This window comes from Apis mellifera, linkage group LG1 (assembly GCF_003254395.2).
Source record: "Apis mellifera strain DH4 linkage group LG1, Amel_HAv3.1, whole genome shotgun sequence".
Taxonomy (NCBI): Eukaryota; Metazoa; Arthropoda; class Insecta; order Hymenoptera; family Apidae; genus Apis; species Apis mellifera.
The window spans coordinates 15,312,325-15,338,714 of NC_037638.1; the positions used below are offsets into that span (position 1 = coordinate 15,312,325).

A 26,390-nucleotide genomic window follows, 5' to 3' on the forward strand; every position below is an offset into this window, starting at 1 on the left:
CGCAATTTTGTTCTCGTAATAGGATAAAGGAGAACGAGAAATATGTGAATTATTAACAATAATTCTTATTTATATATAAAATAGCTCAAGTAAAATGACTTTTTGCAATCATCTTTTGTCGCAAGAAGAAAAAGCTTGGAATATAGAAAAATTAATTGCTTTTATTCCTTTGATATGAGATATACATCAAATAATAATTTGTTATAATAAAATATAGTGCAACTTTAAAAAAATCTGAGTAATTTTAACAGTGTTTAATGTCAATTTGATTTTAATACTGAAAACAAATTTGAAGAAAGAAAGAATGGATTCAATAAGTTAATTTCTTAATTTGAATCTAATTGTGATTTTACATATCTTTTATTAAATTTCTAAAATGTCTGACTCAGTCTCAATTTCAAAAAGATAATTTCTTAAATTTTAAAAATACTTATTATATATTATTTTTCACATGAAATTTCCTATATTTATTCTATATATATCTTTCTAAATTAAAAAAAAAATATCTCATATCCCTATATTTTTATTCATCCACATTATATATTCTTCAGAAATATCTATTTCTTTTAATCTTATCTTACAAATAATAAAATCGAAATACGTTTTTCGGCGCGAAAACAACAACCGATTATTCTTAATTAATTCGAAAACGAGGCGGATATAGATATCTCTTTTCCCCCGGCGTGCGAAAGAGACGGAGGCAAGAAGGCCTGATCGAAAAGGCGACCGTTTCTATTATCTTGTTTTCCTTTCCTTTCCTCGACCAACGAACCGTGTCGAACGATCGGCAAGAATCGGATCATCGCCTGTTCCGCGGACATTTCACGTTTTGCGATTCTCCTAGTTATTGTCCTACTTTTTCTTCTGCGCCTCCTCGAATAGGCAGAAAACAAAGGCGAAAGAAGAGGCGATACTTAAACCGGGGAAGAAGAATAATCGCATCGTACCCTCTGAAAACAAAAGTCTCGTTCCGATGAAACACCGCAATGCGCCGCAACTTTCCCTCTCCAATCTCTCAATCTCTTCCATCCTTAAGTAATTAATTGTCCGGCGTGTGACTAATCGCAGATGTCGTTACCTCGATCAATCACTCATTAGAATGGTAATTAACAATAATATCGTCGATTAATCATCCGACTATTTATCGATAATTTCATCCGATCACAATGGATGAAAGGTTATCGAGAGTGGTTTATACAAATTTATAATCGATATATCGATCTCTCATCGCGATAAATTCCTTTTCTACTTCGTTTCGTAGCTAAAGCTAAAGGTTTTTATTCGAGGATTTAATTCCTTCTCGAGGCGTAATAATTAATAATAATAAATTATTATTATTATACGTGGAATCGGTTGCCCGGTTACAGGTTTTTGCTTGATCGACAGGTGTCGGCGAGACGTTATTAAATAAAATTGCAAAATCGAACTGCTCGATAATCGTGGCTTAACCTATATAGTATTACGTGTCTCCTCCGTAATGCTTTGATACGCCTTTCACCGCCACTCCCGATTGCTTTCCCTGTTATATTGCGGTATCGTTCAATTTGCATTCGATCTGCAGAGAAAAAGAACAATAGACTTTTCCCAAATTTATTAAGATATATAAGAATTTAAAAATTTATCATTTTAAATAAATAAGTTTTCTTCAATTCCATTTTCAATTCCAATTTGAATAGAAATATCCAGATTAATAAAATAATAATGAAGTATGATATATATATATCAAAATCTATAATAAATCATTTTATAATTTAACTAATAGAAAGACAGCACACAATAGCTTCAAATTCCTTTTTCCTCAAATATTTCAAAGTGACATCTTTAATTCAATTAATCCACTTTATTCCAATTTTCATCTTCAACTTGATTTCTTCACAAAGTAAAAGCTTTCTCTTATATTTTTTTACGTGATAAGAACGACATTCCATACAATTCTAAATAGAATACGAATCAAAATTAAAAATGATCATTTCGGATCGTTACTGAATCCTTAAATCGTCGTTACCTGTTTCCAGATTATCAATAATGGCGTCAAGCTTGGTCGCATTCGGAACGAGCCGGTTTCAATGAATCTCTGCTATTGAAAAGATCGCATCGATCGATAAATATATATATATATATATGTATCGGTAAACTCGTAACTCGGCGAAATCGATCTGGTTTTTCTTGCTGCGGCCACGCTAACGCGACTTTCAACCGCTGTCGTAACTATTATCGGCGATGTTTCTCTCGCGTCGCGGGGGGAGAGAGAGAGAGAGAGAGAGAGAGAGAGAGAGCTTATTATATTGCTGGTCGCGAGCCGTGTCGGCCGATCGTTTCACGGTGATTGGTCGTCGGATTCGTCGCGGTTGCGGCGTCTTCGTCGCAAAGAACCATTAAAATCGACAATCGCCGACCGCTCTTTCTTCCTTAACGCCGATTCTCCTCGCGACTTTCCCTCTATTTTCATCGAAGAAGGGGGCGAAGGAGCACCGGTTTGCAATCGCCTCGCCTCGATTTAATCGTTTCGACTTCACGATTTAGCAAACGATTTGTCGAAGCCTCGATAGATTAAAATTGGCCGATTTTACGGGCAGGCGACGTCGTTAATGAGAGCGAGAGAGAGAGAGAGAGAGGATCTTGTTAATTACGCCGAGTTCGATCGCGCTTTTAATTCGTCATTCCATTAGGCAAACACACCGTTTTCCAACGTGGCTATGTTGTAAATGATGATTATACGTCTGTCAGCCGAGTACTTTTTACATTTTTTTCCTCTTCTTTTTTCGGTTTTCGGCTTCTCTGGTGGATGATAAATCGGGGAAAAAGGCGATGGTAGGTTTTGTATTAACATTCCTTGGAAAATTATCAACAATTATCGGTTATAGGATATTCCGAATGTATCCTTGAACTTTAGTATACATTCTCCCTTTGGTAAAATTCTTTTCACTTTCTTTTCAATTAATAACGCTTTTTCTTCAATTTCAATTTTATTCGATAGGCGGGAAAATCTTATTAGTGTAAAATATATTATGCTTAATGTAAGTAAGAATGATTATGATTGAAGTAAGATAGAAAAATTTAAAAATAATCGTAAAGTTTTATAATGATTTTAAGGATGTAGCGGAATATATGTAATATTAGGAAAAGAAATTTAAAGCATAGATCGAAGATCATAGGTATGAAAATGTAAAAGCATAAAGAAGAGTATGAAATTTGTAGTGATACTCGAATGAGATTCTAAGAATTTGAAATTAAATTTCTACTAAAATGCAAATCTAAGGAATCCTTTCTATTATAATTTAATGTGATCAAAACAAATTTCCAAATATTTTAAAAATTCCTTTGGAATTTAAAATTAATTTAAAAGACCTTTATTCATCCTTCGTCACCGATATTTCAAATTTTCTTTTATTCCTTCCCTCGAAACAGGGAATGTCTTGTCATCACGAGGCTACAAATGATAAACAAAGATGGGTAAAGATGGATCGATTTGTATCAGAAAAGCCTTTGGTAATTATTATTATTACGAGAGAATATCGACAAACACTTAATGCTAAACCTACTCGAAAAGGGTGGAGTATATGGAGACTGTGCGTACAACAATCGAACTATTAATTTTCTACATCGATTGTTGCCGTGTAATTAATATATCAATCTAGGGAAGGCAATTATTTCGTGCACACACTATTCTAGTCGCTCTGGTCGTTTGTCGAAAACTGCCGCTCTATCATTTGTCTAGTCGATAGCCACCGCCCTTTGCCACGCGTCACGCCACTTTCCGCCCTTTCAGTTATTCTCCCGATCACCAGTTGCCCTACCACGATCCCCCTGTCCCTGCGCTGTTCGCTTCAACGTGTTGGAAAACATCAAATCAAAAATAATAAAACGAATTACACGATTGACTGTTCTTCCACCCCAAATGTAAAGTGATAATTCAATTCCCGAGTTTTTGAATCTCGAATGGAGACGTTGTTTTTTAAGTACTTCTCGACTTTGGAAGGAAAAGAAAGTAAAAAAGAAGATATACGAAGCACTTGTCGATTTATTATATCGATTAAATTAATGTCTCTTTTGAAGCATTCACAATTATATTTTTAGTTAGAAAAATTCCTTTTATGATTCGTAACAGGGAGGGAAAACGATATTGTAAAATGTATATTTTACACATTGTTTTATGATAATTTAAAGATGATCTCTCTGACAACAATAAACGCTCGTTTTGATTCCTGACAGTTGAGAGAAAGAATATTTCTAGAAATCAATGTTTTTTTATTAAAGAACTTATACACGCATTGATGATAGAGAAATTTAAAGGTGATCTCATTTTGACTCCTGACAGTTGAGAAAAAGAATATTTCTCAGAAATCAGTATTTTTTTTATTAAAGAATTTACACGCATTGTTCTATGATAATAGAGAAATTTAAAGAGGATCTCAAATTTAGTTTTGATTCCTGACAATTGAGAAAAAGAATATTTCTCAGAAATCAGTATTCTTTTTATTAAAGAACTTACACGCATTGTTCTATGATAATAAAGAAATTTAAACATAATCTCAAATTTAATTTTGATTCCTGACAGTTGAGAAAAAGAATATTTCTCAGAAATCAGTATTTTTTTTATTAAAGAACTTACACGCATTGTTCTATGATGATAGAGAAATTTAAAGATGATCTCGCTTTGACTCCTGCCAGTTGAAAAAAAGAATATTCCTGAAAATCAGTGTTTTTTTTATTAAAGAATTTACACTTACATTGATAATAGAGAAATTTAAAGAAGATCTCAAATTTAGTTTTGATTCCTGAGAAAAAGAATATTTCTCAGAAATTAGTATTTTTTTTATTAAAGAACTTACACGCATTGTTCTATGATAATAAAGAAATTTAAAGAGGATCTCAGATTTAGTTTTGATTCCTGATAGTTGAGAAAAAGAATATTTCTCAGAAATCAGTATTTTTTTTATTAAAGAATTTACACGCATTGATAATAGAAAAATTTAACTTTTTTCTAATTCTAGTATGATCTCGTTTTGATTCCTGACAGTTGAGAAAAAGAATATTTCTCAAAAATCAGTATTTTTTTTATTAAAGAATTTACACGCATTGTTCTATGATAATAGAGAAATTTAAACATGATTTCAAATTTAGTTTTGATTCCTGACAGTTGAGAAAAAGAATTTATACAAAGTATTATATATCATTTAAATAGGATGGTTAAATATTACTAGAATTAGAAAAAAGTTAAATTGAATCACGAAATGGAATTTGTTGAATTGAAATTTCGACCGCCGACAAAGATTACACGTTATTCGAGACGTAATCGTCTGGTTAGTATTGGGCACGAGCGAGCAAGCGCTCCAGGAAGCGAGGTTTCCCGAGAAATCTCGGGCCTCGACGAGCGCTGATTTATACGAGAGCGTCGGCCCATCCTGACGAGTCGAATGCGCGGTGTTCGTAGAACTGGTGGGGCCGACGACAGAAAAGTAATTTTCCAAGAAGAGGCATCGGTCCACGATCCGTGTTACTCAATATACCAATATATAAACCCTCGCTTGAATATCGCACCCTGGGGAATCGCGATGGCCGAGTTTCCGGGGTTGAAAACGAGACCACCAACTCTCCCCAACCGCGTCCACGCTGTTTCGACCGCTGAGAGATCCGGAAATCGTTCATCCGTCCGTCAATGAAAACGTCGTTTCGACGTATTTAATTAACACGACGAGTTGTCCTTGAGACAATATGTTCGAATGGATAATAATGAGTTTAAATAATATTATTTAAAAAAAAAATAGAAAGGAAAGAATAATCTTTAAAAGTGATAAAATTATGGCGGAAGAAATATTGAAAAGAGTAAAATGTATATTAAAATTAAACACTTTAGACAACGAAAGAGATAAAAGTAAAATGGAGAATAATCTTCTATGAGAGATAAGAAGTGTATTTAATTAGAATAAACGTGTATTTTATTCAAATCTGAATATATTGAATAAAATATTTTAAAATATTTTTCAAAACTTATTTCTCGCTCGTTTTACATTTTTCCAATTAAAAATGCGTAGATTCCAACGGTTCTAATCTCAATCTTACGTGTTAACACATTATTAACGTCAGTTCTACTTTAATACTCGCGATATTTCCGCTGTGTGAATACACGCATTTACAACTTTTTACAACTTGGCATATATATCTTTACTTTTATTAAAAATCGCATTTTTTCGTATCCTTTATTTAAAGATTTCCGTTTCGATAAATATCTTTCTTACGAAACGAAAAAAGTCCTCGAAAGAATTATGACACAACCAACTGCAACTTACACACGAAGATTACTCCATATTTAGATTAATTCGGGACAAAAAAAGCAATTATTTCATCATTTTCGAATGAACTAATAACTCTTGCTCAACTTTACCTTTCGTCTCTATTCACAAACTTTACACAACGCAGAACAATACAGAAAAAATAAAATGAAAAGGAAGCGGACCAAGATTCGTTCGTTCAATGCATTGGGGCGCATAACGCGTTACATTGTCACGAGAGAATCCTCTTGGGAACGTTGACTCATTTGCCAGGAGTATACGAATATGCGCGCACGAACGAGGGAGGGGAGAGAGAGAGAGAAAGAGAGAGAGAGAAAAAATGGTTAGTGGCTTCTAATTGCAGAAGTGACGACGCCGTAACTAATGACCGGGAGACGACGTCCTGTCAGTATCCGCGACGAGACGGGGCGCCCCTCGACGAGGTGCGGACGAGCGCGCATTTTAAATACTCGAATGAAAAGCGTGGTGGCTCCTCTTTCTGCTTCCGGCGATCCCGTGTTTACCGTTCCGTAGAAATCGTTCGCCGCCGATCGCGCACCCCGATCCCTCTCTCTTTGCGTAAACCAGGTAGCCTCTTTTTATGGCATATTTACCGCAGCTCGAGATATATATATATATATATACATATAATATTTATTCGTTTAATTAGACAGCGTGGAGATTAGATCTCTAGGGATTTTAATTTGGTGATTTTTAAAAGAGAGAACTTCTTTTCTTCTATCTAATTTTACTTCGATGAAGTCATACTGTTTTTTACGTCTCCTTCAACGTATATTGAAACGAATATTTTTTAGGGGACTCGTAGTCAAGTTTGAAGAGTAATGGAATGAATTATATTTTCTTTGCTTTCATGAGTTCAAACAATTCTTCTCTTACGATTTTGATGAGCGATATTCAATACTTTTTATTTATTTTAATGCATTGTTATGATTAAAAAATTGGATTTAATTATTAAATCTTTATATCGATAAATTATATATATTCGTATTCAATACTCTTTATTTATCTTAATGCATTGTTACGATAAATACGTTGAATTTAATTATTAAATCTTATATGTTCGTATTCAATACTCTTTATTTATCTTAATGCATTGTTACGATAAATACGTTGGATTTAATTATTAAATCTTATATCGATAAATTATATATGTTCGTATTCAATATTCTTTATTTATCTTAATGCATACGATAAATACGTTAAATTTAATTATTAAATCTTATATATGTTCAATACTTTTTATTTATCTTAATGCATTGTTACGATAAATACGTTGGATTTAATTATTAAATCTTTATATCGATAAATTATATAATGGTATAAGGAAGAATGTTGGCGATAATTACGCTAATCGGCGGCACGTGAATCGGTCGACTGCGCCGTCTTTCGACGATACGAAGGACGGCGAAAGGCGGGCGAAAGTCGCCGGAAATAGAAACCGGGTGATGAGAGGGTGAAACGTTCTCGTCGCGAGGATGGAGCAAGATGGAAATCTGAGAAAGAAGTCGGTTTTAATAAGATGGCAACGCGGTCAAACAGCTCTTGAAACGCCTGTTATTTCAAGAGACGAGAAAGAGATGTCTTGTCGGCAACGTTACATTCTTGCTTGCATCGCGCGCGACACGTTCGAGGAATCGTGCGCTTTCGCGACGCAACCCTCTCGAAACACATCGGAGAACAGACGTTTACGTAGTTGTTATTCATTCATAGATTTAAGTTAGGTTAAGTTTAATTAAGGAGCTACGCGATAAATAAGCGTCATTCTCAATGGATCAAAATTAATTAGTAATTAATTAGATACGTGGTGATAATCCTTCCGAATTTTACTAGACAAATCTAATTGAGTGAGAAAGTATAAATAAACAACGTGAAAGTAAATCAATTTATACATTTATCCAATTTTAAAGTTATTCAAATTATTTGCTTTCTGTTTGTTTTTAGAGATTATAAAAAAAATGCTTCTTAATTATTATTTAATAATAGAAAGATTTTTTTTATTATATTTTTCTAAAAAATATACAATACTCTTTGATCTATATTGATTTCTCATTGCATATATACAACAAGTAAAGACAAATTTCTCAAATTTTTATTTTTATCCATTGACATACATAGATATCCCATTTGCCTATTGAAAAATAAACTTATCATAAACAATAACTTCAACTAACAATTTTGACAATTGACACATGGTAAGACAGATTCTCACAATCATCGACGTTTTCGCGTGAAACTGCTGCTACTAGGGAATCGAGTTTGAACAATGATCCGCGATTTAAGGGCGAGCGGGAGGCACGCGCTCTGAGAAAATATATCTACTCTGGAGGACGGGTGGAAGGGCAGTGCAAGGGGGCAAATAAGTCGGTTCAGACAGGTCATAAGCCCGGCCACGAGGAGGAAGAGGGACGAAGCCAACTGTTTCGCGTCTTCATCAACGGCCCCGGTGAAGAGGGACCACCCATCAGGAGCAATATCGTTTCATCAGTCGCTAATATCACTGCTTCGAGTGGTTCAACACCTTGTAACGCCAGGTGGGACGTTAACGGCGCCGCAGGAAGCCCTAATGAAGACAAATCTTACCCAAAATGGCGTCCATACTTATTTCCTGCTCCGCCTTTCCCTTTCTTCCCCCATTCTTCCTCCGCTCCTTTTGTTCCTCCGCCTTTTATCGAGCGTAATTAATTCGTCGTTCGCCACTCTCCATCTCTTCCCACTCACGGCGAATATTTCGATGAATTTCCCATAATTATATCGTGGAAACCAACGATTCTTTTTGTCAAGTAATAAAGGACGACTGTATATATTTTCGGTATATACACGTGAGGTAAATGATACTCTCGATTGTATAAAAAAACGTAAAGAGAATCCGTCACGAACGATTTTCTTCCTTAATATCTTTGATCGTCTGTAAGAATAAATTTCTTACTAAAAGAAGAAATATTGTTACTTCTTTGTTAAATTGAAACTTTTCTCAAAAAGATGTATAAAAATAAAACAAAATCTTGAAAATATCGGATTTATAAACGATCACAACGAGAGAATGAAGCACAACTTTTGAAAAATTTAATAAGAATAATTCTAATCAGTTAATAGATATTTATTTAAAAAATTACGTTTTCTACAAATTTTCTACAGATTTTTTAAATATAATAAAAATTGATCGAATGTGATGTTGATGATTATTTAAAAGAAGATCTTTCTCATCTTGAAATATGTTATCAGAGATATCATTCTGAACAAATTTTCTCTATTTGGTTTTAATTTCTTTTTATAAAATATGCTAATATTATATTTTAATATTTATATTTATATTTATATTTATAATATACAATTATAGGAATTCATTATAAAACTATCGATATTATATAAATATTTTAAAAATTAAAATCAAGAGATTATAACATATATATATTTAGTGAAAAGTTGTTTAAAACTTGAGTTTTTTAAAAAGCAAACGTGTCACCGTAAATTACAAAGAATTCTTTCTCTGACATGAGAGGAAACGATGAATATTAATGAACTCGTATAGGTGAGATCGATAAATCGAATCAGCTGGCACGTCAAATTGACGTGATAATTTCCTAATCACGTCAGAAAAATATTTTAATAATTATTTACAAAATTCTTACCATATTCTTAAAATATTAAGATCATTATTCTGAATAACTTTTCTTTACAGCATATATTGCATTTGATTTTTAAAATATTTATAAAAAAACTTTTATTGAACTTATAATATATAACATATATTGTATAAATAAAATGTATTCATCATGAATTCTAGCGTATCTAAATAATCGTTTAATCCCTATACAACATAATTCAAAAGAAAAATTAATGGATTATAAGTTAGGTTTCATTAGTTACAGATTTTTACAAAATTCATCATGGGATGAATTAAATTATATAATTTCCTTATGATTACAGCTTTCTACATATTATTCGAAAAGAATACAAATATCCAAATACACAATCTATTATAAGAACACAATCCAAATGAATTAAATCAGATTAGATTGAGCTTTAATGACCACCTCATAGAATCTAAACAATAAAAAAAAGAAAAAATCAACTATAGATTAGTAATAATTTTCACACAATTCATCATGAAATTTACATTAAATTTATATAATTTACTTAATGATTCAAACAATCGCGAATTATCGACGAAACATATATACGTAATGAAATCCAAATTTATCAAAATTTTGAAGATTAAAACTATGCATAGAAAAATAATTCCAAGACGAAACGATAAATCGAAATCGACAGAGAAACATCTTTTGAATAATAATCCAACCGATATATTTCTCGCTCGCCAAGGATTTCCAACTTACCCCCCGAGATCGAGTTCAATCGAACAGACTTCCCGCGGCTTCGTTCCGTTGACCGTTTCCCCGAACATCAAAGGCGCGAGAGAACGAAGAAGCACGTGCTTGCCACGGGACATACGCGTATTCGTGAACGCGAAATCGGGACGAGACGAGCCGCGAAGAGTAAGAAAATCGCATTTATAAACCGGCGAAAAATCAAACGATAAATCTCCACGTGCAGGGGTTGCTGCGGCGGTTCCTGCCCTTGGGCCTAAACGACTAAATAAGTGTTCCAATTTCAAAATTACCCGCTAAACGATTTGTGGGCCGGCAGAAAATATATCGTTGACATGTGGGCAAAGCCCCTCGGGTTAGCCGGGGGTGGGGGTGGAGGAAGTTGGAGGCGCGAGATGGAAAAAGACGGGGGGAGGGGGGCACGGACAGACGGAGAAACGCGAGGGGAAGGGGAGGGAAAGAGCGAGAAGAGAGAAAAAGGACGACGCGCATGGTTGCCGCTGGGAGACAAATGACCGCCGACCGACGGAAGACACATCCAAATTGCTCCACGGTGTCGCTGTCCCGCCTCTTTTTACGTACGTCTCCCTCCCTCCCTCTCTCTCTCCCTCGCGTATACGTTCTTCACGTGGCTTGGTCACGAGCGAACGACCTATTAGCAAAATATTCGGGGAAGCGGCGACGCGTGCCACCGAAGCGCGAGCTTTTCTAACGAGTATTTTGATACAGGCGATGCCTCGGATGTTGGCCCGTCACCGGTCAGCCTCCGCCTTATTTATAGGTATACGCTCGTTCGAACTTCCCTCTGCTACGAGTGGAGGGGGTAATTGAGGTATCTTCCACGAGGGGGTGGGTCGCTCCTTTCCAAGTATCCGAGTAGTATCTTTGACTTTTTGAAACGATTTTTCTGATAGATTCTTTTTTCTCCACGAGCTTCGTCGGAAAATGTGATAAAATTGATGGTGCATCGAAAGATGTCGGGGAAATTCTGTGCCATTTTAGATTTTTAAATTTAACGGTGGATGGATCAATTTGAGTGTTTTTTTGATTGAGTAATTCTTTGTCATTTAGTTTCTTCAGTCCGTTCTGTTTTTGAGTAGATTATGGACGACGTTTAATTGGTGATATTGATGATATTAGATATTTAAATAATCTTTGATTTAACATAATTAAAATCGGTCATTTTGTTATTTAGTTTTGAATTTAGATTCTCGATGAAGAAATTGATATGAAAATGATATTAAGAAATGATAGAAAGAATTGGCATTATTTTCTATTTCTAAATTTGGAATACTTTTAAGAGAGTGATTGTTTTTTTTCTCTAAATTGGAAACTTGAATTCTCCTTATATTCGAATAAGTTTTCGACGAATTATTTATTTGTAAATGATTAATATGATAATAATTCGTTTCTTGGATTTTTTATTTCCATTTCATCCGATTTTTAGTCAGAGCAACATAAAATCGAGATAATTTTGTAGAAAATGAAATTGCTTTTTTCCAAATAGCTTTCTGCTTAAAAACTTAAATTGATCATTTTATTTTCGAATTTTTGCTATATTAAAATTCCAAATTTAAATTCTTCTTTGATTTTTCATTTTCATTATTAAGTATACTTTCGTGAATTGAAATTCTTAATATATAAATATTCCACTTTATATTCTAATATCCCGATCATAATTTATACACGAAATTAAAGATATCATTATGATAATAACAATTAAATGATTCATCTATGTGATTCCAATTATTTTTATTGGAAAAATAATTAAAAAACATAAAAATAATGAAAGTATAATATAATTAATGAGAATATATTGTGAAATCTATGATCAAAGATAATTATCAGACATTATTAAAAATTAGTGCAATGTACGATATACATTCACCTACGTATACAATAGAATAATAATATGATAGAAAATGTGATAGAAGATTGTTCAAATGATAATAGAAGCTTGAAAATGTAAAAAGTAAAAGTGTTAACTCTAGAATTGATTAAAGAAAATAAATTAAATTCAAGGAAATGGTCGATTAACAAAAATTCATCATCATTATCATTAAATATTTATAAAAAAAAAACTTTCAAATAACTATTCGATTATTCGATTCGATTTATATTTTATTTACCAATCAAATAAAATAATCTTTATATATATAGACAAATTTTTAATATCGTCGAATGCTTTTTTTTAAATAAATAAAATTTCACATAAAGAAAAATAATTCTTCTTTCATCATCAAAAATTTCTTTATCCCAGAAATTTATCTCCCTTTCTATTAACAGGTAATACGTGTATATAAGTATAGACTCTGTGCAGTATTTCATATTACCGTTATTTCACCATTTTCCTTCTATATCCCATCGATGTATTCCATTTCAATTCTTCTCAAGCACCAATTATTAGCAACGTGTATGCTGTGCATACAAATAACTAGAACATATATATATATATCTTATCTTAATAACATGGAATGAATAAATCGATTAACAGTCGATTAAAATACCTTCACCGAATTTTCCACTTATCGCGATACAATAAATTTATGAGATAATTTATTTATCGATTGAAGTAGCCTCGTTCAATCGAGCAACAAACTTTTATTCGATCCGTTTACACTGTCCTTTCTTTTCCCTCTCCCCTCCATTTCTCTCTCTTCTTTCGCGATTCATACCGCTAACCGGTCGGCTAGTTTTTCGTCTCGCTCCAAAAATCACGCCGATGGGGCTTTGCAGGCCCCGTTCATCCAGTATATACCTGTCCGCTACTCGATAATTCCGTATTATACACGCTCCTACTTTCTTTCCGATCGCTCTTATCCCCTTTGTTCGTGCATACACCTTGATATCCGAAGTGGTTGCTGTACGCATTATTCTCCTGTTTTTTTAATAAAATTCGTAACAGTGATGATGGATATTTGAAATATTCTTGGGAATTTATGAATTATTTTACACGTGAAATTATTTTGTGAATAAAAAAAAAAGAAAAATACTCTTATACTTTGAGAGATATTAAAAGATATTATGATTACGATTTTGTAATCCATTAACAGAAAATTATGATGTTTCTGATATTTTGGTATATTATTTAAATTTGATGACGAAAAATCGAGACGAAGATTTATCGTTTAGATTATTAGTGTGAAAATAATATTTTTTTTTTAATTTTTTTCTATGTTTTTTTTTTTTTTTTTTTATATATACAACATAAATCCAAAGGAATAATTTTATTGAGCAATTTTTCTTGATTTCTTTGTTACAAATGGATTTGTTCCCCTCTTTCTGCAAGATCCTCAATTATTACGAATTAAACGTTTTAGAATTTGTAAAGATTAGTACTTTATAAAGTAACACTTAACTTATTGTTGGAATTGAGAAACGATTATGCAAAAAAAGCAATTACCGAGTAACGATCAACTGGAGAACGGAAAAACATGGTTATTTCAAATTCTTCCGCATGCATCTGAAGAACGTAATGATTTTTGCGCGGTCGAATGACGCAAGGATCTTTTGTGAATGACTGAGAGAAGAAAATGCAACATTTCATGCGTTATTCGTACGAACAATACACGTTCCTTGATTTGTTGCAGATTTCTTTCTCGTTATCGAAATCTTTTCTTTTCTAAAAAAAAAAAAAAAAAAAAAAATAAAAGATACTTTTATCAATACATCTACTTTCAATTTCATTTAGATATATGTTTATACGCGTTTTATTGAGAAATCGAAACCTTTCTCTTTTCATTATTCTATTCTGTATATACTTTCCAGAAAACGGTATAGTCGTTAAATACGATTGAATCGAAACTTTAAAAAAAATTATCTTATCCAATGAGTCAGTCAGCAAAGATCGATCATTGTTCTAAGCAAGAAAATTGTATTCACGGTTCGACAGTTTGAAATTAACAAGAAATACTTAACGAATAATTTATTAAACCGTTGGATGATCGTTTCAAGATCGATTGCTTTTAATTTCGTCTATTCTGTTTTATACAACACGATTCGTTAAATCCTTGTCCATACTTTAATGGCAGAATCTAAAAAAATAAAAAATATAACTTATGATTAGTTTTCAAGTAATAGAAGATTAAAGAAAATATTCGAAATTCCCGCCATGTGCTTCGAAATCCTTATTTTTTGTTGCATATGTAATAAATTTCAAATTCTAACGAAATCTCAGAAATCAAGTAATCTAATGGAGGCCATTAGATGAAGTAAAGAAAGTATTCTAATTTTAAAACTGATTATAAAATATATGTTACGTATAATCAAGTATTTGGATGATTTTTGAGCAAAATCAAAATGGCTACCTCACGATCGTACTTGAGCAGGCGCATTTTCACGAAGTCATGTTCATTTGAATTATCCTGATTTATCATTATCATCGCAACTTTTATTATCCAATTATTCTACACGAGTATTTCATTAAAAAGAGTTTTATATAGATATAGTAATTTACATACCACTTATTAATTCGTGTATACATATTCTAAAGTTTATTAATTTTTAAAACATATTATTTACCTTATAATACAATTCAATCTTTGTAATTCGAAAAAAAGAATTTGTAATTTTACTCATTATTCACATTATTTTTATCAGAGTAACTCGACTGTTCTAAATCCAACTATTATCTATACTATATAAAAATATAATTTAATAGATACTTATATAAAACGTATACGAAATAATATAAGTAACGAATTTTGTTTTCCATCAAAATACCAAAACAATAAATTTTCTTCTATCCACAACAATTCGAAGATCTTATTTTTTCCCTTTCGAAATTTGAATTTTTACGCACAAAAAGGAAATACACAGCAGGCAACGGTACATCGTCGTTTCATTTCGCGACTTGTTCACTTCGACCCGTAAAAGGTCGAAATTTACGACAACACGCGTGGATCAACCTCTGACACAGAAGACCACCTATCGATCCCCATCGGAACGCGAGATTAAAACTCAAACTCAACAAAGATCGATATTTTCGAAAGAAAAAGAGAAAAGACGAAATTCGAAATGGTGAAAGGGTAGGCCGTGTCTCTGTCACGTGTACTCTATCGCAACAGTATCAACAACGGATGGACACGCCAATTGGCGTGCGGAAACTCGGCCTGGCCGGTGGTTCGAGCGATGACTTCCGCTTGAAGGGCCGCCGTATGTCTGCGGATTAACGCGTTAAAAGAAAATTTACGTTGATAGCTTATTAATGGCGGACGCGAGACGAATGACGTCGGTGCTTTTAATATATTCGCGGCTGTAATCGGCCAAGAGATGCCGACCAAGGAGGAAACTTCCAAGTTAATGACGCACGACCGCTTTGGAACTTTGTAATCTGTGCCTGTAACAACATCCTTCACGAATCCTTTTCGAATAGTTTTCCCCCTTTTTTCTTCCCGTTATCCTTTTTTTTTAAAAACGAAAGATCCTTCGTTTCGTTTCGTTTCGTTTCGTTTCGTCCATTTTGAAGAAAACAAGGGTGGTGGATGGACAGGGATAACAGGGCCTCGTAATGAAGCACTGCATTTTCGGCAGAGTCATTGTATTAATCGAACGACCTGGCCACCTGTGGTCCATCCTCTAGCCAAAGTGTACGGCAGGTGGTCCAATCGTAATTCCTCTTTCTTCGTGATCGACGATATCGGAAATGATGGAGATTCGATCTTTTTTCTTATCGGTGAAACGTGCTTCCTTCGATTTTTCTTTCTTCAGATTGCGTAAGAAGATGGATACGTTTAAAATTTTGGTTCAAGAATATTTCTAGGTACGAAACTTAGAATATTTAGAACGTAAAATAACAGCACTGAAAATATAATGAAACAAAATCTTCTCGTCCTGTTATGTATATCAATAACAGTAAGATTAAATGATCTTAAGTTAAGTTCTTGTAATTTGTTTCTTCAAATTTTTCGTTCATGTGTATCTTAAGAATAATCTTTAAACAAAAATATTGCATTAATTTACAAATACTCATTCGAGATATAATCGTATGCTACTTTTACGCCGTACGTATAAACACAAGTTATTACCTATGATTAATGCAAAAAGTATTTATATTCTACACATCCTTAAAAGCGTTTTTTTAACGTTAACTTCATTTTCATCAATGCCAAGTTTTTAAAATCATATTAAAATATTAAATGATATAAAATTTAATATATTGAACCTAATTAATAAGTATGTAAATGTTATAATAAGTCTACTGGTATCAGTTTATGTATTTTCTGTGTCAAACGAAAATGACTGGCAATAATTTTCGAAATATAATATGAATGTTATTAATTTTACTAATAATCATAAGAATGTATTTTTTAAAAAAAAAAAAAACGTTGGAAAGATTGGAAGACATGAAAAACAGTAAATTTAATAGTAAAGACCTTATCTTGCGAATATTTTAATACGACGAAAGAAAAATTATCGATCGAGGGTAAGATCTTTTTAAATTAATTCAAAAAAGGAATGCGATATATTCGTGAAAAAAAAATACATTTTTGGAGAATTGGATTCTAAAATAGAATAACGTCAGTCAAGATTTATTTTATTAACATGTAACATTAATCTATATTTTTATATTCATTTCGGTCTTTAAAATTGACTTTCAAAAGGTATTCTACCTTTTACTTATGTATTAATATTCTGTACACATTTTTCACCTTTATATATACATATATATATTATGAAATTTTAATTTCCGCTGTTAAAAATATCAAGAAAATTGATGGACATAAACAATTATCTTGAAAAAAAGCAAAGTGCGATGCTGCACAAGATTCCGTGAAGGGGCAGAGCGAGAAGAGGATAGTGGCGAAATGTAAAGTACTGCATAATCGCGAAGAAAGGTGAGAAAATTCGCGAGGAAGAGGGATCGCAAAATCAGCAGCAAGACGCCGAGAAAGAGAAGGATTGCGAAAGGACAGCCGAAGCGGCGGATTCGTGAACATCAAACGAATTAAATCTCCGCGGCGAGTCGACCGCAGAAACTAATATCTCGGCGAGCTCTCTCGTTTCTTCCGTTCCTCGTCACTTCTACGTAGCCGTTTCAGCCTCCGCTTCTCTTTCCTCGACCACCGCGCCGCCCGCCATCGTATTTCTGGATTCCGCTTCGAAAGAGATTCGTGCCTGCGCCTGCGAGACAAAGTGGACGATGACAAAATTATCGTCCACTTTTCCCGGTTGAAAACGCGTTTCTCAAAAAGAAAGAAAACCGGGGCCTGTAAACGTTTCGTTCGAACGATGAGAGCAAAATGAAAAAGAGGATTGAGCAAATGGGAAACGACAAGCACGACACAAGAAGCGAGCTCATAAACCGAGGCAAAACGTTCACCTCTTCACGATGGTTACAGGACTATTTTTGCGGCAGCTTCACCTTAAACGGCCATCAAATGATAAAGTAGCAACGATACGATGGTAATTATCGAGGTAAACGAGCTGGTACGAGCATAATTAGTTCCAACACTCGTAGCGAGGTGGCGTGTTGGACGCGTACAATTAGACAATTGCTTGGGATTGGTTATTGGGAAGAGTGTTCTCGAACGAAGAGAAAAATGGTATGGAGAAGATTGTAAGATAAGAAAAACGGGCTCGATCATTGAAGGCATTAAAACGGTGGATCTGTATAGTTTACGGCAATGTAATAACACTTTCGGTAACCGCTAAACAGTTTGCTATCCGCGGTAATTAAGTCGTTTCCGGGCATGGTTTAGAAAAGTGGTTGAACGTGTCTATTTCACTGGAAGGAAAAACAAGCGTCGATTCAACCGAAAAAATCCGAACGAGGTGCAAGTTTGCGCGTAAATCCGCCATCTCCTTCCGTACTTGAGAGAAACCGTTACGAAAGTGGGTAATAGGCGTTGTAATAGATATTATCTTGCTTGATAGGTGTCGATATCGTGGCGGCGAAAGTAAGTAGATATTCGAATAAATAACCAGCATCGATGAACACCGAAAGTCATTACCTCGGTAATTTATAATTAAAGGATCGAAATCATGGTGTCTTCCTTGAGATCGTACCCATATTTCCGGGTTCTTAAGTGGAATCGAGCGAGCCCTAGTAGTAATTTGAATCTTGAAAGGAAGAATTTGAATATCTTATGGAGATTTTGTTTTTTCCATCATTATCCACTTGGATGTTTTCAAGTAAGTCTAATATACATAAGGATTATATATTATACAACTTTGTATAAGGGTTATATACTTTTCCAATTGGAAAAGGATTTGAATAAAAAAAATCATTTTGTTTCCAGATAATAAATTCTAAAAGTTGAAAGAAAGAAGACGGTATTGAATGATTAATTATTGATAGATATTAGTTCGAATTATAAAGACAGAAACGACGATGGAAGTTTATCTGTAGAGGTTAATTTCGTCTTGAAGAGGTTAAGTTGAATACGAGATAAAATAACGCGTCTAAACGTGTAGCAAATAATTTAGGTTAACGTAAATTTATTTTATTTCAATTTTAAAGAAATTTTCGCAATAGAGCAAAAGTGTAATAAATAAAATTAATCTTAGATATAAAGACTTCCGAATTATATATAGAGATTTGAGTTACGATTGTATCATTATTCTTCTTTTACAGACGAATCGCATATTGTTTGAGGTTACTTGGTGATTTATCCGGAGATCAATTTTCCGGGGATAAAGGATTAAAAGATCATTCTATTAAAATTCCCGATTTCTCACCAATTAATCACCGATTTATTACATCACGTCGATAAATCAACGTTCACAAAAGCTGTGTTCTGTCCGCTTATGACTAGTGATTTTTGGTGAATAAGAGCAATACGAAGATAAGAAGAATTGAAGAATGAAGGCAAAAGATATCGCGATCGAGCGTTTAAACGTGTGCCAAAGAATGACAGAAAGCGTTGCATCCTTGAGGTGAACGTGCACGAAGGCAAGATCGATCAACGTTGTAGTTTTTAACCTGGACTGTACACTCGGGTTGCGCAGGTGTGACCGATGGCGGCATTCTTTGATCCTGCAGGGACTCCACGGCTACCTTGTCCACGACTCATCGGCCGCCTCTCTTTTTCGTCACTCGGTTCGATTATTTCCTAATGGCTAACGCCATCGCGAAAACGGCCGTCGCTAATTTCGCCACTGTTTCCCGCCGCGTTCGGCTTCCTCTGCCAAGCTCGAGGAATTGATCGAGATGGGCAAAAAAAAGGATTGCGAGTGTGTCGCTGAAAACGAGCGCACGATCAACTGTTCAAACGACTTTATCGTTTAAGTACAGGTTGTTTCAAAATGGGTGACATGATTTTAATCGATAATAAGATAGTAGGATATATAAATGATAGTTGTATTTAAATTAAGACATTGCTCATTTTTTTTGATTTTTGTAATTTCCTTTTAGTTCCATAATTCAAAAGAATTATGACATTGTAGGTAGAGAGTAAGAGATATCTTTTTCGCTCTTTAATATAAAGAATCTCAAATATATTGTAATTTTATATCAAAAGAGCTGTATAAATATATACATATTTATTATTGATTTTTTCTAAATTAAGACTAAAATTTTCTCATAATTTAGAAAAAGTAAAAAATTCAAATTTATCTATAATTAAATTTATTTATACAAATTTATCTTAATTGAGTTATAAGAAATTTTGGATAAAATGTGCTGCATAAATATAAAAATGAAATTAATTAAATTTTAAGATTTTAATTTTGTTAAGAATCAAGCAAAAAAGTATTAAATTGAAGTAATAAATATCTGATGTTTTAATAAGATCAATTATAAAATTGCGTTAAATATTAAGAAACAAGCATTTTTAACAGCATCAAACAAATAAAATAATCATAATGGTAATAATCACATAAATTAATAAGTAATATTATATAATTAATATGTAAATTCATTTTAATAAGCATAATAAGTTCCAGTTTCCTTTTTTTTCAAATTTATTATTAATATATGAAATAAATAAATAAGTAATTAAAATTTATCATGTCATTAGTTCAAGTTTCAATCATTATTTAAAATCACTATCTATTCTAAAACTATAGTGTTTCATATTTCTGAAATTTCCTTTACAATTCGAATATGTATTAAAATAATTATCTTATAAGATTCGATAAAGTATCTATTAAATTCAACTCGTTACGAGTTATACAACCACTAAAAAGCGACAAAAATTTCAACATCCGGTGGATGAGAAGCTTCGTTGGAATTCCGTCGTCTGAATACCGTAACGAATAGGTAATACGATTTTTATGGAGAGACCCTTACCCACGAAAATGCATCTGATTTGTGGCCGTGGAGTGGAGCAATGCCATGGCGGACCCTGTTCTAGGATCTAGGCATTCAAACACGCCGAGGATGTCCGATTCGTTTTGCATTTCTCCTTTAGCTCTCTCGTTCAGAGATTAAGAAATTTCGATATTAGAAAGAACATGGAAAAAAAAAAGTGAAAAGAAACGACCTTCTAGTTCCTATTTATGGTCTCTCAGGCGTTGGACTGATTCATAGATTCTCTGATTCGATTTAACGCGACAATAGAGAGTTTGAAATTATTTTAGAACGTAGAAAACAATGATCAGATCATTTCGTAACACAAATTGTCACGTCAGCATTTCGTATTTGAAAAATTTGTTATCATTATTACGGTTATTATTCACATTTATTGTTATAAAACAAAAATCATTATCATCCTACCAGGGATAGGAATCGTCGATAAAAAGTTACCCATCGAATCGATTGGTTCTATCTTATTTCTTCGCTCGCATGTTTCCATAATCCATGTTTCTTTATCTTGGGGATAAGATAAACGATTTAAATATGGATTTTTATGCAAAATCAAATTTTTATTAATTTTTATAAACAAAAAGTTTAAAGAAACGAAGTTTAAATACTACTAAATCAAATATTAATGTTAAATAATATTAAATATATATACATATACATATATAAAAAAATTTGATTAGATTAGATTAGATTAAACACATATACATTGAGAGATAAATACCTTCATGCAAACAGAATTTAATTATATTCAAATTCAAATAGATGTTTGTATACCCAATAAAAACTGCAATAGAAATCAATTTTATTAGCTTGGCAAACACGTCAAACCTGTTCAACAAATAATCTCATTTAATCGTGTTCAATTATCTCTGTTGCAGAGCAAGCAAATCACCTGAACTTGTTCAACAACCGGCAGCAACCGAAGAAGAAGCGCAAGAGTCGAACAGCATTTACGAATCAACAGATCTTCGAATTGGAGAAACGATTCCTATACCAGAAGTATTTGAGCCCGGCCGATAGGGACGAGATTGCTGCGCAATTGGGACTGAGCAACGCTCAGGTGATCACGTGGTTCCAGAATAGGCGAGCGAAGCTAAAAAGAGACATGGAGGAGTTGAAAAAGGACGTGCAGACAGTGAATCCTCTGTTAGTCGCTCAACATCACAAGACGTTTTTAGAGAACGTTCAAGATCTTGGAATCCTGAAGAAACGACCCTTGCCGAGCATGGACGAGAAGTCGTAGGGAACGAGACGCCTCGATGCTCGTCGTTGAGGGAAAATCGTGATTTCTTAAAACTAGAGGCTTACACAGGAAAAAAAAAACTCTATTGATCTAGAGTGATCGTTTGTCGATTGTAGCAAGCGTTTTCTATAATGCAATCGTAAAATTACGCAAAAGTGAAGTCATACTTGTTCTTTTTTTTCTACGTGAATCGACTCGAACGAAAGATTTTGAGGTTAGGATTTTCGTAGTTCTGTTTTCCGTAGTATACGATATTACGAGTATAATATTGGGGGAAAATAGGAATTGTGATCGTTGTGACAGCGTGTTTTTTTTTTTCTTTTTTTGGAAATATTTGATACATTATAGAAAATTGTGGATAGAGATGGAGGATACGACTAGGCATAGTACAAAGAAAGCGTCTTCTTCGACAATATATCGCGGGAAACGAAAGGAGAAACAATTGTTTCGACGAAACAATGAAATAGGCGGAATTCGTTCATAGAAATTACGCATTGATTTCTGTCGGTTATCCGTGATGTCGATACGTCGAGAAGATGTACAAAGACTGAGAGAGTCTGCAAAAGTCTGACGGATGATAAGGCGACGTTGATGAGGCGATTGAAAGTGATCGTGGCATGGCGAGGTGAGAATATTAAAATGAATCTTTTAATTGTTTGTAAATTAAAGACTGCCAAATATATTCACAGCTGGCCCTCGTCGACCTCCGGTCCATCGAATGACATTTTCGAAATCAGGATCGGATCACCCCGTGTTCTCAGCCATTTTACACAAAAATTTTTATCAGGCGAGGCGATGTCAGACGGAAGATATAAATTCTACGTTACACGAAAGAAAGGAAGAGAAATACGTGTTCTGACCAAAATGTTAAACGGATTTTACGTTTCCTTTAACGAATACGTAGGACGACTATTCCTCGGACACCTGTATCATATTGTATTTATTTGCGGAAAGACGAGATGAAGGGAATCGCGATGAATAAAAATCTAAAAGTGATCCAGAAGAAGCATCGATGATTTATGTAAGTTATTAAGTAAATATTATAGCATATAAATTATAATAGAGTGCTATCGCGAGGCATTCGTCATTGTACATAAGCTATATATATATATATACATATATTACATCGTTCATCCCCTTCGATATTACGCATAAACGAGATAGAGTCGTCGTGTATGATTGAAATGAACGGAAAGAGAGACAAAAGAAGAAAAATAAATACTTAAGTAAATAAATGAAAAGAGACATATAAGTGATACATAGATGGGACACTGCAATATACCTGGTCATCATTTTAATTAGTGAGCTTTATGATCGCGTAAGATGTAAATCCGTATCGCGCTTGATGATTTGCGAGGTGATAGACGCGTGAAATGAGAGCCGAGAGTGCGTGTGTATGAAACAGAATCTTAGTAGCGTGTATAGTGAGTCGAAATAAATGGAGACATTTAAAATAAACATAGAAGAATAATTGTATCCTGTTCCTGATCCCATAAAATTCGAATCATTTCCTTTCTCAATACAGTACAAAATGAAAAGGGTAAGTCAAATTGGTTATACGTCAAATAAAATTACTATGGTAAATAAATGAGTAAACAGTCCATTTTAACGAACGAGTTTTTTAGCGATGATTTTTCTTTAATAATTTGAAAGTAATAATTTAATCCTTTTTATATTGAGATACGTGAGGAGTCAATTATTGGCTATTTTTTCCCCCCCTCCCGAACAAATTGTTAAAAAAAAATGAAAGAAATAATTAATCAAAATATACAAACAAAATCTTTATCCGATTTATTACGCATTTATCCAATGCTATAAACTTTTTAATTCCTGATAATAATGTTTTGACATATAAGAACAATAAATTGTTTATTTATTTTTAATTATTCATAATATAGAAATTAAATTTCTTTAACTTTTTATATCGTAATAATGCAATGAAATTTTTTATAATATTTTGCGGAAATATTTTCTATATTTAAAAAAAAGCTATAAATTTTATCTTATAGATATTGCAGTAATTTAATAGTAATTTCATATTTCCTTTCTAATTTTTAAAAAAGTAATTGACTGTCCGGTAACGGGAGAGAGGCACAGTAATCGTTTATCCCATATAATATACTATTAAATCGATGATTTATTTCAATTCATTTATTGCCATACGCAAAAAAGAAATTGCATGGAGAAAGTGAAAAGATACAAAAGATGTTCGAATTGTCTAATGGCGCAAACATAGAATAAGACAGTAGTAAAAAGAAGAGTTATTCCTCGGCCCGAAAGGGCCGCCAGAGAAATAATTGTCCGGAAATAGCGCGATACACGCGGCCTTTCTGGGAATCCTTTTTGAAGCCGTTTGTAAGGTTTACCCGAAGCCGTAATTTATTAAGATGAAGTCATTTCGCGAGTCGAATTCGTTCGCGTGAAGTCTGGCACTCATCATAACCGAACCAAACTTCGTATGGTATACACACGTAGAAGATTCGGAAAATTGCAAAGCAAGACATCCAATAAAGTATAATTTCGATCTCAAAAGCAATATTGCGATTTTGCAACGCAAAATCTTTCCGCGAGAGATTTATCTCTTCGATTCGAGCCTTTCCAAGTTATTTATATTTTTCATCCGTTGCGTTAGGTTAGGTTAAAGTCGAAAGAAGATTCATTTTTATAGGTTATATTTATCGGCCGAAAACTAACTGCTTCTTTTTTCGTGGTAAATAAAAAGTGAATTTTTTGTGACAAACAAAAACTTGTTTCGATTATTTTTTTTTTTTTGATTATCCTTTAAACAATCTTTGCGATTTTCATCATGATTCAAAAGAATCATTCTTATCTTTTTCGGCAAAGAAACGATTCCAAGAACGATTTGATTTCTTATTAATTAAATTACAAAATATTTTGCAAAAGTATCATATTTAACGTCAAAATTTTTAGATTGAAATTTAGTAAAACTAAATTTAACATAGTTTTTGATATCTATGTATCAGAAAATTTTTTATGAGCTTGCAGAATAATTTTTCGGAAGTAATTTAACAAATAATATAATAAATGACGAAAAATATTCCTTTCGATTTTAAAATCGATGTCAAACGAATAATTGAGATTGAGAATTATATTGACATAAATCACATGAAAATTATTTTGAGAAATTTAAAAATAATTATTTAAGAAAAAAAAATTAGCTTTCAGTATTGCGTTGGCTTTAATCAATATCTAACTAATATATATATATATTTAAATAACTTTAAGTTAAAATACACGTTAAGTTAAAGTAATGTGAAATTATAGCACCATTATAGTTCCATTTTCTATCGACTTTTATATTATTATGATTCTCAATCTTGCAATTATTGTTAACGAAATCGTGCTCTTTCTTTTTCTAAAACAAGCTTGGAAGCAGTTAGATTATATAATGAATATGCAATTTAAAATGAAGTTAATTATATTTCAAAATATATATATATATATATATATATATATATATATATATGTACATCCATTCGTTAAAATAGCTTTTTGGCCAACTAATACATTTTTCTACGGTCTAAACTCGAAATAGTTTGGTTGTAAAAAAATTCAGAAACTATTAATAAAATATGAATAGATCGTGAAAATTGTCATGTTATCGAGCACGAAATGCAACGTCGTCGACAACCGTGAACGAACGATCGGGTTTTTAATACGCGATGCTGTTTTAATGGCGTTTCGCACGTCGCGTTGTTCGCCACGGGCTCATAAATAGAAAAGCTAATCAGACATTGGCAACGGCTCTTTATTCCCGTCTCTGTTGCACTTTCCACTCGGTGTCCCTCTCTGTCTGCCCAAACAAGAGAGATATACGAGAAGATACCCAGAGCGCGTATTACCGACCTACTTCCTGTTAGCGGAATATCTGATGTTAAACGGAACCATTTTATATCGAGTCTCGTTAATGAGCCCGTCATTAGCCTGTCGTCATTATCTCGATATAAAACACGCGTCGTTACGCCGCTGTTGATCGATTAATCGAGACTGAATCTAGGATGTCTATTAGAGGTGTGATTACTCGCGATGAGCATATATACGCTGATTACACGTTTCGCTTGGCTTGCCTCGTGTGCAACGTCAATATACTTCGAGACGTTCTCCTCGACGAGATAAACTTTCTCGATGACGGTTACGTAAAACGCTGGCAAAACTGGGAAGCAGAAAGAAATTGAAAAAAAAAAAAAAAAAAGAAAGAAAAAGAAAGAAAGAAAGAAAGAAAAAATGGAAGGTAAGAGAGAAAGAAAATGCGAAAATAA

The 26,390-nt window shown here is 33.1% G+C and overlaps 1 protein-coding gene and 1 long non-coding RNA gene across 5 annotated transcripts in view; both read left to right on the forward strand.

Moving 5' to 3' along the window:
- The window catches only part of LOC724281 (probable serine/threonine-protein kinase mps1), a 74,488-nt gene extending 50,920 nt beyond the window's left edge, over nt 1-23,568 (forward strand). The window contains exons 2-3 of one of the 3 annotated variants that reach the window (XR_001706460.2): nt 21,746-22,735; nt 22,780-23,568. Coding sequence is in view for 1 of the 3 variants with exons in the window: in XM_016917914.2 (XP_016773403.2) it covers nt 21,746-22,110 (365 nt within the window). In the remaining 2 variants the exon portion in view is untranslated. Of the gene's footprint in view, nt 1-21,745 lie in introns of all 3 variants that reach the window. The other 2 variants (XR_001706459.2, XM_016917914.2) reach the window with 2 other exon arrangements.
- On the forward strand, nt 17,413-20,051 carry LOC100576257. Of its 2 annotated transcripts, none has more exons than XR_411947.3 (4): nt 17,413-18,519; nt 18,595-18,754; nt 18,862-18,993; nt 19,197-20,051. It is a non-coding gene; the product is annotated as an uncharacterized LOC100576257 (long non-coding RNA). The 2 variants fall into 2 exon arrangements; XR_120579.4 differs by having other exon boundaries at nt 17,414-18,519; nt 18,862-19,048; nt 19,197-20,048.
- Nucleotides 23,569-26,390: the final 2,822 nt, after the last annotated feature.